Source organism: Diabrotica undecimpunctata, chromosome 8, assembly GCF_040954645.1.
Source record: "Diabrotica undecimpunctata isolate CICGRU chromosome 8, icDiaUnde3, whole genome shotgun sequence".
NCBI lineage: Eukaryota > Metazoa > Arthropoda > Insecta > Coleoptera > Chrysomelidae > Diabrotica > Diabrotica undecimpunctata.
The window spans coordinates 100,966,594-100,983,644 of record NC_092810.1 but is presented as its reverse complement, the minus strand read 5'-3'; the positions used below and the strand labels follow the sequence as shown (position 1 = coordinate 100,983,644).

Sequence of the window (17,051 nt, the reverse complement as noted above, 5' to 3'; positions counted from 1 at the left end):
ATTAAATGTAATTTGCCCAAAAATAACTGATGTCCTGGAGACTCCTTTAAATAGAAGAAACCAAGTCATTATTAATCGTTTAAGAATTGACCATACTGCCTTAACACACAAATACCTAATAACAAAAGAACCACTACCTATTTGCTCCAGCTGCTCTAACCCACTGACTGTAAAACACATCCTGCTTGATTGTCCTCAATTAAAGGAAAAAAGAAGATCCCACGGATTCACAGATGATGATCTCAAGACAGTTCTCACCAAAAAAATTTCTACAGTGTTAAGCTATTTAAAAGACATCAAGTTATTCAATTTTATATTTCATGTATTTGTTATATCCACTAATAACCCTGCGCGGTTGATGTGGTTTTTTGTTTAAATAAAAAAAAAATATTTTGAGTTTGTGAATGTGTACTTAACTTGAACATAACTTCTTTATTATCTTTTCTGAATAACATGTGATTAAAAAACCATTTGTTTAACTTTCTTTGTTCAGTTTCTTATTTTTTCCTTGTTCAGTTTCTTATTTTTTAAAATAGTTTGTTGTATCGACTTTATAAAGGTGATTATTTTTTCTAACGATCTTTATTGGAACTACTTAAAATATAAATACATTTTGAAAATCATGCATCTTCAAAAAATAATTGGTCATTCTTTTTTAGCATAGTGTCATACAGACAGCTTTATATGTTTCTATTGTTGAGTCTTTAATTATGGTGTTGTTCGTTATTGCAGATTTATTATCAAAACGTTAACATTGGAATCATTTTAAAACGCTTGAAAAATTAAGTTTTTTATTCCCTGACGACTTTTCTATGTTGAACAAGAAAAATAGGAAATGTGATGTTTGAATAAAAGAATAGTTATCAATATTTCGTTCCATAGAGAAACTAAGTCAGTAGTATTAACAGCCTGTAAATATGACTTCGTTACTAAATTAAGTATGTTGTAAAACAACTCACGTCCTAACTTGTATTTCTGTGAAGTGATTGCCCGAGCTCATGTTAAATTGTTGCGGATTGTTGGATCCGAATGGCAATTAAAATTGATCAGCAAGTAGATTAATATTTCTGTTTCAAATAGAAACACCGGTGTAAAAGAAGTAAAAAGTATAACAATTACCTTTTGAAGAGCTTTCTAAAACGTATACGGTCGACCGCCATGTCTCACATACCCACCATTTTGTGCGCTATACCAATAACATATATAGGCTCGTAGAGATCGACGATAGTTTTTCAAATACTTCATAATTCTTTCTTTCTTCAAGTGCCGTCTCCATCAATGGAGGTTAGCGGTTATGGTGGCAAACGTTTGTCTACATACTTTGCACATACTTCATAATAATTCGACAAAATATTTGTTTATCTATATCTGCTTTGATAATTACTCTATAGCTCTGGAATCCATTGTATCTGCTTCCATTTCTTTCAGTCCATTAAAAAATCTTTGTCTATCTCTTAGCTTATGGTATTGAGATCTTTAGCTTAATATGAACTGTTGTCTCTCTATCTGGTACGTTGTCGTATTGGTAGTCTTCTTTTTTCTCTATCAGACTGCTATATCAGTTTCGGTCATAGGTCATCTCGTTCTCATTGGATATGACCTGCCAATCTTTACCTCTGAGCGGTGGCCTTTCTTAAAATGTCAGGTATGCAAAGTACTTTATAAGTGCTTATATCCAGTGTTTAACTTACTTGATCATATATTAAGAGGTAAAAGATATGATTTACTCTGAATTAACTAATGACTGTGGTAAAAAAAGACGAAGTATAAACCAAGAAGATAAATTATTGGGAAAGAGCAGAAGGATAACAAGAACATCACAAAAAGCGTCTACCATAAGAAAAATAGATAAAGTATTAGAACTGATACAAGACATAAAAATAGAGATAAGCTACACGAAAAACAGCGTGAAAGCAATTTTTTATATCGTCTGTGTCGGATTTCCACAGGTCTTCCAAACAATATTTGTTAAATCTGTGAATACCAGCTAAATACTATAGGAGACCTACAAATACTTTTAGCTTAACAATGACAGTAGGTTTGACATTCCAATCGCGTTAGTCGCTGCAATATAGTCGTTGGTCTATTATAAACTATTGTACATCATTTTACATGCTCAATTATACACTGTTGTAACCCATTATTGCGTCATCCACGACGCAACTCTAACATTCGAAAGATGTTTTTGACATTCTTGCAGCATATACTACACCCGGTAACTTGCGAATAGGATTATATGATTTTCAACGAACTCTTTGTGATGGGGGATTTTTGTTCCGTTAGGTTTTTTCTAAAACTTCCTTTGTCTACTTTTTTCTCTTCCAAAATAAAGTTGTCCTTTGTATAAGATCCATTTGTATCGTAGTCATCGTCGCCACTAACCTCTTCTAGTTTCGTTACAGAGTCGCCTTCACGAGATTTTATATTCGCTATATGTATCTTCATCATCAAAATCGTCGTGAAAGTTAGATTTTCATTTCTAGCGTATTTTTGAACTAAAACGCGTATTATTATGTTTACATATAAAAAAATGTTCAATAGAGCGTAGTGTATCAATTTGATATTTAGAGAGTAACGCTTTGCAGAAAAAGAACAATTCATAGAACAACTGCATAAAGAAATCGAAAATAGAAAGAAGAACCAAGAAATAATTATCGCCGGTGACCTAAATGGAAGAAAAGGAAGAAAAGAAAACGACAGAACAGTTGGTAGATTTGGAGCAGATATAATGAACGATAACGGGAAGAGATTAATTGAGCTATGCGAAATAAACCACTTGAAGATCACAAACGGCTTCTACAAACATAAAGACATACACAAATACACTTGGACACAAGAAACAAGAAAATTAAGGTCTATTATTGATTATGTTATAATAAACCACGAAAGCTCGATAAAAATAAAAGACGTGAGAGTAAAGCGAGGCGCAGAATGCGGCACAGATCACAAACTAGTAATCGCTTGGATGGAATTTCCCTTCATATGGACCCAACAGAAACCGACCCAGGGAGAGTCTGACCAAGTTACGGCTCCGGCTACACCTATCAATACGTGCTCAACACAAGAAAAGAAATTCAAAATCAATTTATTACAAGAAGACTCAATAAAAGACCTATATAAGAGAAGATTGGACTAAAACCTAGAAGATTTTCGGTATGAATCATAAGAACAAACATACGAACACATAAAAACCTGCATGAAGACAGCAGCCCTAGAAGCTCTTGGAGAAGTGGACCAAAAATACACCCACCAAACTACGAAATTAACCGAAGATACACTAACATGCATAAAAGAGAAAAAAGAACTCCATATAAAATACCTGAACACAAAAAACTATGAGGACTTGGAACTATACAGGAAAAAAAATAAAGAAGTGAAAAGAAAAGTGGCAAATGAAAAAAATGAAAGATGGGAAAAAACATGCACAGAGATAGAACATCACATAGGAGGAACGAGAAATTCAGAGTCATAGCGCATCTTAAAGTCGCTCCAAAGAAATAAGACAGAGAAAATCACGATCGGTCAAATCAAAAAAAAAACGAATGGCAAGAATACTATAAAAAATTGCTAACCGAAGACCGCCTCGAATTCAAAGAATCAGAAATAGACGGAGTAGAAATCTACACACATGACGAAATCGAATTAAGCCTAGCAGAGGTAAAAACCAAATGAATTGATAAAAAACGGACCAGAAAAGTTATTCCGTATGATACATAAAATATTTGAGAGAGCACTGAATGGAGAAGACTTACGGGCAGAATGGACCCAAGCATATATGACATCAATATACAAGAAAGGAAATAGAAAAAACTGCGAAAACTATCGGGGAATCAGCATTATATCGTCTATAGGCAGACTGTATGGAAAGACCACAAAGGAAAAATTAGAAATATATATATACACGATAAAATCGGAGAAGACCAGGCAGGTTTCACAGCGGGGAAAGCATGCTTAGATCACATTTACACGGTCGAACAACTAATAGAAAAAAGAATGGCCAAAAATAGATCCGTCCATCTGGCTTTTGTTGATCTTAAGAAGGCATATGACTCAATACCTAGAACCAAGCTATAGGAAGCAATGGAAGACATCGAAGTTCCACGAAGATTAATAAACGCGGTAAAAGCACTCTACAAGAATAACGAAGTAGCTATCAAAACGGGAAATAGAATATGCAGTCCATTTAAGATGACAAAGGGACTACTACAAGGTTGCTCCACATCCCCCACCCTGTTTAAAATATTCCTGGAAAAAACCCTGAAACAATGGAAAAGAAAGTGCGAAGGAATGGGTATACCAGTAAGGGGAACGAATATCTATATACGCTAAGTTTTGCCGACGACCAAATAGTGATCGCACAAGACGATGATGACCTCAGTTTTATGGTGAGAAAACTGGAGCAGGAATATACAAAGAATGGGATCTAAATAAACCTAAAGAAAACTGAATACCTAACAACGGAGAATACAGAAATAAAACAGCTGGAAATAGACGAAGGTAAACAAATCAAAGGAACAGACAAGTATAAGTATTTAGGTTTCATAATATCAAACAAAGGAACAACGGAGAAAGATAAAAAAAATAGACTAGGACAAACAAGAGACTGCATACGAAAATTGAACCCGGTACTATGGGATAAGAACATCAGCATGAAAACAAAGAAAAAAATATATAATACCATGAAAAGAAGTATCCTTACTTATGGGTGTAAAAATAAGAAAACCAAAAACAAAATAAGAGCAACAGAGATGGAATTCCTAAGGAGAAGCTGCAGAGTAACAAGAAGAGATAGAATAAATAACATGGAGATTAAGAGGAGAATGGGAATGAACTCCGACATAACAGATTACATCGAACAGAAGAGGTTAACCTGGTACGGACATGTCAGAAGAGCAGACCAAAATCGGTGGATAAATAGAATAACAGAGTGGAGCCCGATAGAAAGAAGAAAGAGAGGCAGACCCCGAAGATATTTCAGAGATGAAGTGGACGAAGCAATGAGTAGAAGAAACCTACGGGAAGGGGACTGGCTAAACAGGAAAAATTGGAGAAAACGGTTGAGTGAAGGAATACAGTGAAAACTGTGGAAATCCTTGTATATATATATGCTCCTTACATACAATATGACTATGGTCGGTTTGGTAAGAGGTCGTACGACCATTTGTCGTACTCATCCTGCTTTCACAATTTACAGCAATATTTATTTTATTGCCGCAAAGATCACAGGGCATATATGAATCAGGCAAAAATTTTGGCGTTATGGTTAATTTATAAATACAGGGTTAAAAAAACCGTGAAATGTATTAGCCTACATGGGGTGCATCCAATTAATGGAAGAGGAGAAGAAGCAGGTTTATTTCATACACTTTTGGAGATTTAAGAGATGACTAAGATTTAGCTAATAATAAAGATATCTAGATATCTATCTAGATAGATATCTGGCAAGTGACTGCACATTTACTGAGCTATACATCTAATTAAAATTTCTACTGCAAGTAAGATAGTAAAACAGGATTGCAAAGCAATCTGGATGGTTTTGCGAGTCGAGTATATACCTACACCAATAAGAGAAATTTGCGAGTCTATTGCTTTAGATTTTGAAACCTTTGGAAATTTTCACCATTGTATAGGAGCAGTGGATGGTAAGCACATACGTCTTACTTATTCATTTCGCATTGGGTCGGTGTATTTCAACTACAAAGGTTATTATTATGTAGTTTTAATGGCGGTTGCCGACTCCAGATATAGATTTGTAGTTGTAGATGTTGGAAGTTATGATAAAGACTGTGACTTATTAATATTTAAAAGGTCTAGTCCATGGCAATCGATTGAATCAAACACTCAACCACTATCAGGAGAAAAGTGTTTACCGGGAAGGGAAGGCCCCAAAGTCTCATACTTTGGAAGGGTTTCGTACGTAGGAAATGAAGCATTTGGATTGCATCGACATTTACTGCGATCTTTTGTGGGAACACATTTAAATATTGAAAAAAGGATATTTGACTATTGCTTGTGTCGAGCTCGATGGTATTTTAAATTCACTTTTGGTATCCTCAGCAACAAATCGCACATACTTCATAGATCTCTAAAAGAGCCCGATTTTGCTGTAGGCATTATTAAAGCTTGCTCTGTATTACATTATTTTTTACTTGGCAGGGATGGTTTTGTGCAAGAGTATCCTTTAACAGTAACGAGTCTGGATGATTTGATAATTAACAGTAAGGAAATGTAATACGAGATAGTCTATCCGCAAAGAATATGAGGAAGATATTTTGAAGATATTATGTATCTGGTGCCATAGCAAATTCAAAAATATAATTAATTACAATTTGTAAAATAATTCCTAATAAAAATAAATAAAACAGTAAGTTGTATTATTGGTCGAAGAAAAACCGAAAGGTGCCTTTTGCTTATTAAGCAGCTACAGGTTAAAGAAGAAAGAATAAAATGGTCCCCTTAAAGACTCTGGGCCGTATCCTAAAAAAAAATTATTTTTATTTATTTAAATATATTTAGGTATAGAAATAGACATTTGTGCTCTACAGGAAACAAAAAAGAAAGAAAAAGGTCAATCAAAATTAGGTAAATACATACTCATCTACAGTGAACTAGCAAAAGAAAACAGGGCCAAAGAAGGTGTAGACTTACTAATACACCAAAGGTACCAAAATCACATCAAAAAGAGTGCCAATATATATATATATATATATATATATATATATATATATATATATATATATATATATATATATATATATATATATATATATATATCAGAAAGAATAGTAACAGCAAAGATAAGAATGAAGAAGGAAGACCTGAACATCATCGGAGTATAGGGCTCAGAAAATAACAAGCCTCAAACAACAAAGGAAGCGTTTTATGACCTATTACAATAATTAGTAGATCAAGTCTGAGGAAAGATAATAATATTGGTGGATTTTAACGCTCGAATAGGCAATCAAGTAATACCCGGCATTAAACAGAAACATAACGAGAATGTTAAAAACGAAAATGGAAAACTGATGATCAACTTCTGCACGAATAACGAACTAAGAATAAACAACACATTTTTTGACCTAAAAGATCAACACAAATATACATTTAATAACACCCATGGACAAAGATCTATGATAGATTATGTTATAATCAACAGAGATATACATACATCAAAAATAATCGACGTAAGATGCATCAACTCAGCAGATGTAGGTAGTGACCATAGCCTAGTAATATATAAAATAAGAATCATCCTGAAATACTTTTCACCCAAGAGGGCGGCGCCAACTCAAACAAAAATCAAAGTCGAAGGACTAAATACGGAATTCACGGAATACTTATACAGAAAAAGAATATCAGAGAAGATCGCTGGAAATGAAAAATTAGTACACGATAACATCGATGAAAGCTGGAAAAAACTTAAAAATAATAGAATTAACGCAGCAACAGAATCACTTGTAGAGAGAAAAGTAACAAACACTACATATCAAAAAAGAAAACAACATGGTTAAGAGAGAAAGAGAAGACAAAATGTGAAGAAAAGAAGAAATAATTTTTTCCAATACAGAACATAACAAACACAACAGGCATACAACCACTATAAACGAATCAAAAATGAAACGAATACTTTAGTTAGACAAATAAAAAAGAAACACTGGCAGAGTTTCTCAAAACAGATGGAACACAATTTCTACGGAACACAAAAAAAAATATGGAGAATGATCAGAGGACAAAGAAAAGAGATGAACGAACTAATTATAACGAAACACATTCAGAAGGAAAAATGGGTAGATTACTTTCGATCCCTATTTGCTAAAGATGACGATAATGAACCACCAACACCAGAGGTGACGACAAACGAAGAAATAAATATTGAAAAGGAAGAGGTAAAGGAAGAATTAAGGAAATTAAAAAAAAAGTAAATCACCAGGAGAGGACAGAATACCGAACGAACTCCTAAAGTACGGAGGACCAGATCTGACCAAATAACTACTAAAACTAATCCAAAAAATATTAGAACAAAACAGAATTCCTCAAGAATGAAGATCAAGCATCCTAATACCTCTCTTTAAAAAGGGAGACAAATCGGACCCGGAAAATTACAGAGGAATTAATTTATTAAATACAACACTAAAAGTAACAACCAAAGTGATAACAAATAAATTGAATAAAATTATAACACTAGCAGAACAATAACAAGGTTTTAGGTCGAGCACATCATGCACCGATGCCATATTTATAATAAGGCAAGTGAAAGAGAAATCATTAGAATACAAAAACCGGCATATCTATGATTCGTGGACCTTACAAAGGTATTTGACCGGGTCAAATTAAAAGACGTTATCTAATTACTGTATGCAAGAGAGATACCTCTAGGAATAATCAAAACGATCGAAAATATCTACCAAAATAACACAATAAAAGTAAAAGTAGAAGAAAAACTAACCAACCCTATTTAAGCTGGCAATGGGATAAGACAGGGAGATTCCCTCATTCCTCCATTGTTTAACCTGATTATGGACGAAATAATAAAAAAAGGAAGAACTAAAAAAGGATACCAAATGGAAGAAAAACAACTTAAAATAATCTGCTATGCAGACGACGCAATAGTACTCTCAACTCAACTAAAGTTAAGATGATTTACAACGTATGCTGCACCAATTTAATATAACTACCAGAAAAGTTAACTTTAATTTAATATGTTAATTTCCCCAAAAAAGACAAAATGCATGGTTACACCAGCAAATTTACTAAGACGTAAATTGGAGCTGGAAGATCAGATAATAAAACAAGTGATGAGTTTAAATATCTAGGCATCACATTATTTAGCTACGGAAAGCTTGAAACCGAAGTGGAAGATCAAGTGAATAGTGCAATCAAAGCCGCATGCTGCCTAAATGAAACAATATGGAGAAATAAAAATATCCGGAAAGAAATGAAAGGCAAAATTTACAAAACAGTCATCAGACCAATAATGATATACGCGGCAGAAACAAGACCCAGAGAGGACAAAAAGGATGTTATAAACAGCAGAGATGAAAACACTCCACTGAAGCAATGTGGAGAACATCAAGAACTGGGAAAGAAATAGAAGAGTATAATGGAACTGACATATAAGCCGAATGACAACAAATAGAGTAGTAAAGACAGGAAGAGATGGTTCCCCAATAGGAAGACGATCAGTAGGAAGACCACGAAATCAATGGAACGACAACTTACTGGAGGCACATTTAAAAACAGACAGAGTCACGTCTATATAAAAAGAAGAAGATATTTAGGTTTTTAATTTAATTTGGGATCAATACTTCAAATGCAAAATAAAGTAAGTACAACTTATCAAACTTATTTTTGACTAATCGACTTAAACTACTTAAGTCGTATTGTATGAAAGGGGTCTGAGTGTGTGAAAAATATATATCCGTTAATAAAATATGTAAGTCATGATGCAAATAAACAGCCCTTAACAAAATAACTATGAAACATATTTACAAAAATTATTGTTACAGGTATGGGCGCGGTGTATCTGAGCAAAATTGAAATATTTTGTTCTAGCACAGATTACTTATAACTAACTGGTCTCGTTTCGTAAGAGAATGCGATATATGAAGCTACTGTTGGCGAAAATTCTCAACTATTTACAAGTTTAAAGTACTTGCATTAAACATTATCGTTGTATAAATCTGATCAGCCGCTCCCGATGGAAGGTTAAATCAAATCGGAGACTCGGAGATTTATACCTCGATGTGAGTTTATTTAGATGTATCTTTATAATTATACTATGTAGCTTCTTAAGGCAAACGATAGGCTATTGGTCAGAGTACCGAAAGTAGTTAATATGCCGATACACAAAAACAAACCGTCGAGAAAGATTTACATCATTATCAACTTCCACATAAGTAAAATAGGTCTTGAAATTGTCGTTTTACTGTGAAAATTCCAAAAACATAATTTCTAATAACAGGGTAATAAGTTTGTTTTAAAATAGATTAAACCAAAAGCATTTTATTTGTAATTTTATCATTTACGCGAAATTCTGTGTTAAATTTTTAAAAGAGCATCCATGCCTCATGCCTTATAAATAATAGAACTCCCTTTTTACCTTTGTAGGTAAATAAAATATATCTTAAAAAGAAATAAATGTTAAAATGGAAAATAAAAGCTAACATACACTTAGAGAACACCACACGTGGCTTATTTTGTGCGCTACCGGAAAGAGTTAAATAATAAAGAGCGATTTACGGCTCACTTGAAATACTGGTTGCATTGCAACTGACAATAGCCTGAAAGTACACTCAAGCGTTAGTTTAAATAAATGGATGAACAGGACAGGACTTTAATTGGTTAATAGTAATTGCCAATCGTAAACGTTTATTGGAAAATGGAAGTAAGTATACAAATAACCAATAAAATATTATTAATATTGAAACTAAATCGTCAAAATGGCAAATACCAATACAAAAATATAATATAATCAAAATAAAAAAACATAATAAGAACAAAACAAACTTTACAGTTAAAAAGAGAGAATTAAGGTACTCATTAGAAAAGTGTCGATAAATTTCAGCTCCGAATAAAACGTGTTTTGTGTTGGTTTATACCAAAAATTTAAATACAAGTTTGTACTAAGAGTGAAATAAAAGTGTTTTTTAATTACAGGAGAGAAAAATTGTAATTCCAGTTTTTATTTAATCCGTATAAAACCATTTAAAGAATTTTATTGAAAACTAAACATTAAAAGATCTATTTTTAAAATAAAAACGCCAATAAGCCGGTTTACTTACCGTAAGTCAGTAGTGGCTCTAGTATTAATACCATTAAATGAAGATAATTAAAATTAGAAATGAATAACAATTTTAAAACTGACATAGTAATTACCGAACCATTATTAACATCTTCAGCACCCACCTCTTTTTCAACATTTACCTACTCTAATGCCGTAAGCAACTTTAACTTTCCATCCAAAGAACAAGCAATTGTTTTATCATCAGTAACGGATATAAAAATACACGAATACATAACAGCAACAGCACCTTTAGTACAACCAAAAAAATATCATCTTCGCGTCCAGAATCTCAAATAACAGAGTATGCATTTATCTCAGTAACAGTACAATCTTAGAAAAAATACAACATAATCACAAATCTGTTTCAATAGAAGAAAACGACATAGAAATTAGAAGATTAATTACTCCTGCGAGCCGACTAGTGATATCAAATGTCTGCCCCAGTATTCCAAACACTATTATCAAAGAAGAGCTAAAAAAATTGGAGCTTATTGCGGTGTCTAAAATAACATTTTTAAAAGTTGGCATGCCTGAATCTGAATACAATCATATTTAAGCTTTAGACGTCAAGTATTTGTTGCTTCAACAACTTATAATCATATCCCAAATTCACTTCTAATATCTCTTGACAATCTCCCCTACAGAATTTATTTTTGTCACAAATGACATGATAGTGCACTTTTCATCACAAAGATGAAAACTCCACTATCGAACCAATTAATAGACAAAATATTGACAAGCTATCTCAATAATATTGAGATATTATAATCTCAATAATATATTATATAAATACTTCTTCTTCTCCGTGCGCCGTCTCCTTTCGAAGGTTGGCGATCCAAATACTAATATTTCTAAAACAGAAAATTATCCAATAAATAAAACAGCACTTACATCAGAAACCCCAACTGCTCATCAATCCAGTGCTCCTCCTACTTCTTCAACCAGACCACTACTAAATACCTCCTTTAACTTACAAAACCTACTCGAATCAGTGAATCACTAACTAATAATACCAACATAATAGTATATACTTCTATAAAAAGACAAATGTCAACATCTCCTGAAATAATAGAGTCAGAAAATCAAAAAATAATAATTCCTGTTCCAAAGAAATCGGCACCTAAAAGAATTAAAAAAGCTTTGAACATCGGAACCTCAATGAAATCTATAGAAGTCATTTTATCGTCAGCTACTACTCCTTACACACTAAAATACACATAACTATGCCACTATATTACAAATGCTATCGGTTCAAAGTTTCCTGAAAACGTAGCAAAGGATTATAAAAATGATCTAAAAAGACGTAGCGCTGAATTGCAAATGGTACACACAAACACAAACGACAGATGTCTTAAAAACAACATTTCAAGGATCTTAAAAAAGATACATGGAACAGACAAATCTTCTATTACTGAGGAAGAAAGCGACGGCAACTCTATCCAATAAACAAATTCACAGTTCAATAGAATTTAAATGGCATTTACAGACATATCAAAAACTTAAAAATATTAATCAATGAATTCTTACCTTTAGTAATATGTTAACAAGAAACACGACTTTCTAATAATAATGTAAAATTGAAAAACTAGACACCATACATCAAAAATAGACCGGTGCAGCAAATAGCTAGCGGTGGTATTGGCATCTTTGTGAAATCTACGGTCGAGTCCAAAAAAATTCTGTTAGATAAAAATCTGGAAGCTGTTGCAGTCTCAATAGTTCATCATTTCAAAATCAACATTTGCAGTGTATATTTACCACATACGGAAGAATCCATACTCCTAGAACTACAAAAAGTGATAGAAAAAATTCCATCTCTTAAATTAATTTTTGCTGACACAAATTAGCATAACGAATCTTGGTGATCTGCAAAAACTGACAAAAATGACAAAACTCTACTAAAATAATTAACAACCTCAAACTGTTGCTAGTAAACACAGGAATGACTACCCGTTTCAACTCACACAATGGCACGTTTTCAACCATCGATTTATCCCTCAGCAATTCAAATTTAGCACCACTACTTGAGTGGAATAATACACTTTTACACTTATATGACAGCGATCATTTACCAATTTTGATAACTCATATTAAAGACACAAACAATAATACAAAACCATATGAAACATGGAAATTAAAATTAGCAGACTGGGAAAAGTACATTAGTTTAATAACTGAAGGAATGAAAGACTTTACCGATTACACTAGACGAGTTAAACGAAAGCCTAGGCAATGCTAAACAAACTTCTTCAGGACTTGATGATATTCCAACAACATTTATTAAGAAACTACCTGAAACAGTAAAAAAAATTTTAGTTGAGATCTTTAACAATGTTTACGCAAATAAAACGTTTCCTTTAATATGGCGTCAAGCAATTATAATGCCTTTTTTAAAAATGAATAAGCCAAAAAGCTTACCATCCTCCTATCGTCCAATATCGCCCACCAGTAACATTTGCAAAGCAATGGAGATAATATTGAGTAAAAGATTGAAATGGCACTTGGAAAAAAAAACTTTTTACTCCAATACAAAGTGTATACCGTTCAGATAGATCCACAAATGATGACATTGTTGTACTAGAATCCGAAATTCATAAAGCATTTACAAATCAACAAAAAGTAATCGCAATATTTTTCGACATCAAAAAAGCTTTCGACCCAACATGGACGCATTATATCCTCAAAGTTATGAAAAACTACAAAACAGACGGTAACTTTATCGCTTTCATCAAAAACTTTCTTTAAAACAGGTCCATACAAGTAAAAACGAATGTATTCATGTAAACATCGAAATCACTCTATAATGGAATTCCTTAAGGATCGGCCTTAAGTCCACTATTATTCTTAATCGCAATAAATAATATAACAAACCACATAAAGCTTCCCGTAAAAGCTAATCTTTTTGCTGATGATCTAGTAATATATGTTAAAATTAAAAATATAGAATTAGTTAAGCAAATCTTTTTGCTGATGATCTAGTAATATATGTTAAAATTAAAAATATAGAATTAGTTAAGCAAATTTTACAGAGAACATTAAACAGTTTAGAAATGTGGTCTTTAGAGACTGGTTTAACTGTTTCAACTAAGAAGACTAAAGTAATAATGTTTGACAATAGAAGAGTGGAATACAACATAAACTTGTATGTAAATGGTCATTCTCTAAAATAAGTCCGCGAAATTAAATTTATGGGTATAATATTTGACTCACAACTCACATGGACTTCACATATTAACAATTTGATCAAATCCTGTCAACAAAGAATAAACTTACTAAGAGTTTTATCAAATTACAGATGAAGTTCAGATACTAAAACTCTTCTAAATTTATATCAGACATTAATAAGAAGCAAACTCGACTACGGATGCATCTATTATGAAACAGTAAATGGAGTCTTTAGAACTACTCCAATAAGAAGAGAAGCTTGCAAATGCTAGCAGGAGAAACGCCACTATACCTCAGAATATCTATCACTTTGCTACGCCAAAAATTCTTAGCGCAAAGGAGCATACCTTTTTCGCAAGTTTAGTATCGGAAGAATCACTAGAACAATATACAAATTACACCACCAAGACAGTACCATTTTACGAACGACTTAATTGACTACCATATTATATCAATCAAATCACCTTGGCATCCATAAAAATATACCAGACACCTTCCTGGACAGTTTTTTTACCAATAGTAGACCTCTTCTAACTTAATCATGATAAGCATTTACACATTTCTGCTGAGGTCAGGCTTCAGCATCATGTAAATTTACTCAAATATTCCACTTACAAATTATTGTTCTTCACTGATGCATCCAAAGATTGCAACGGAGTAGCAGCTGCTACTATATAAAAAAGCGTATGCCACTAGATTAACTGACGGGTGTAGTATTTATACCGCAGAGGTCAAAGCAATACTTAACTCACTAAATCATTGTAAAACCTCAAATGAAAAACAAGTACTAATATTATCAGATTTATTAACTGTTTTACAGGCCATTAAACATGTTTATCCTACACACATCAATATATTGCTAATTAAAGACTCGTTGCAACAACTCCAATTTTCTGGGAAAACCATATCATTTATGTGGGTCCCATCTCATGTCGGAATAACTGGTAATGAGCTAGCACGCAAAACAGCGTTTGGAGCAATAAAGAATGTGAACATTCCGACTACTACAGGTATCACACAAATCTTAAAAGCATCAAATCAAACGTATCTTCAAAAAATCTTTCTATACCACCAAATAGAAAATACCAGGTAATTATCAGCAGACTTTGGCTTGGGCATACACGACTTACACACAGCTACATTATCTCCAAAGAACCACCACCAATATACCAAAGATGCCAAACACCTTTCATAGTCAACCATATAATAATAGAATGTATAGAGTACATCTTAACCAAGACGATATTCAAGATACTTAATAGCCTGAAAAAGCACTGGTTACAAAATTCAATGGTCTGTCTTTTTTAAATTACTGCAAACTCTATAATAAATTATGATCTAATTTTTGTTACATGTACATACATGTACATTGTACCATATTGTTGTAAGTCACAACTTCTAAAATATGTCTTATTTTTTCTATTTGTATCATAAACCTACCACTAATAACCCTAGTGGTTGATGCGGATAAAGAAAATAAAAAAAACTCTACAGTTAATATCATTATAAAAATTCACTGCTGCTTAGGAAATTTAGGCATGTTATTAAACAAAATTAAAATTCTAATGAACAATGACAAAATTCACAAGAATAATAATTAAATCCCTGTAGCTCTAAAGGATATTTTTAATAGGGGGATAATAGAAATACCTCTATGGAGGAAGTGTGAACGAGAAGACGAAACTGTAGAGCATATCCTATGTGAATGCCCGCAGATATAGTTAGTACGAGAGTAAGCGATGGGTCAATTGTGACCTAAGTGCTGTGGGACTTAACTCGCCCTCCCGGTCCCCACTGTACAGATATAGATACGTCAAGAGGGAAAGGTACTACTACACTGATCACTAACAAATTTATTACTGCTGCTGAAAATAGAGGACGGTTCATTTATATCGTAGATGGTGCCGTCGTTTGGGTGTTGGTTGACTAATATTTCTGACATATATATATATATAATATATATATGTATATATTTATATATATATATATATATATATATATATATATATATATATATATATATATATATATATATATGTTTTGGATGGGCTGGAGTCAATAAAAGGGGCTATTGGCTAACTATTTGTTATCTCGAGCTTTCAATTGTGTTTACAATTATTACTTTCAAGAGCTGCTAAAAAATGCAAAAACACAAATACATGTAAAACAAAACTAATTTTTTATGTCTCATATACCTATGACCACTGCATCAACTGGAGTAAATATTATGTGAGGAGACTACATATACTCGAGATAGTATGTATGAAGTATATCTGTAGTTCAGTGGATGCCCCTTTATTTCCAACTAGTCCTTAGCACTAGATAAAGGACATTTAGAGCGTTCGGACGCATGTCAGTGGATCTTTTGCCTTTACTTAATACAAAAATTAAAAAAAATATATTAAATTTTACTTGCTACTAAAAGCGTGTAGCCCTCGAAACCAAGTACCAGAAGAATAATTTTAATGAATAATCTAAGAAAGATGTTTTAAGGAAATTTCTAATATTTTTAAAATAATTATGCATATATCTTACCTTAAAAGCATTTGATGATGACGCACACATCTCACAAAATATTCCTTTAACTCATCCTTATATATTTCTTCGAGCTTATCTTGACAATGTCTGCGCAAGCTCTTGTTATATTCCAACATATTTTTCGAATTTATTTGTCCAAGACAAAGTTCAAGCAGATAGTATTGATAACCAGTCATCAAGAGAATCCCAAGAACCAGCAAGTCAATTCCAACAGTAATAAAAAATATCGATATTGATAGGCAAGTAACTTGCAGACCGAACGTGATTTGATATAAAGGTTCTTGAGTTAAGTCAAACGGAAATTCTTCATCAAATGGGAACGTTTGGTTATGGACTATTGCTGGTTTTGTTGATGTCGATATTATAAATATGATTCCTAAGATGGTAAAAATTTTTAAACATAGACTGATAGATATATTATTGTATAATTAAAAACTTTTAAGTATTAAATTAGGGCATCAACTGTGTAAATATAAAAACTGTGGGGCATAAAATATTATTCTGCAATAAGGGAATATTATATTATATAATATGTTATACAGGGTAACTGGCCGAAAAGAAAACA

General features: G+C 32.6%; 1 protein-coding gene across 1 annotated transcript in view; it reads right to left on the bottom strand.

The window, feature by feature from the left end:
• The window catches only part of LOC140447802 (odorant receptor 98a-like), an 88,901-nt gene extending 72,137 nt beyond the window's left edge, over positions 1–16,764 (bottom strand). The window contains exon 1 of the mRNA XM_072540667.1: positions 16,484–16,764. Coding sequence (XP_072396768.1) covers positions 16,484–16,662 — 179 coding nt within the window. The 5' untranslated portion in view covers positions 16,663–16,764. The remainder of the gene's footprint in view (positions 1–16,483) is intronic.
• Positions 16,765–17,051: the final 287 nt, after the last annotated feature.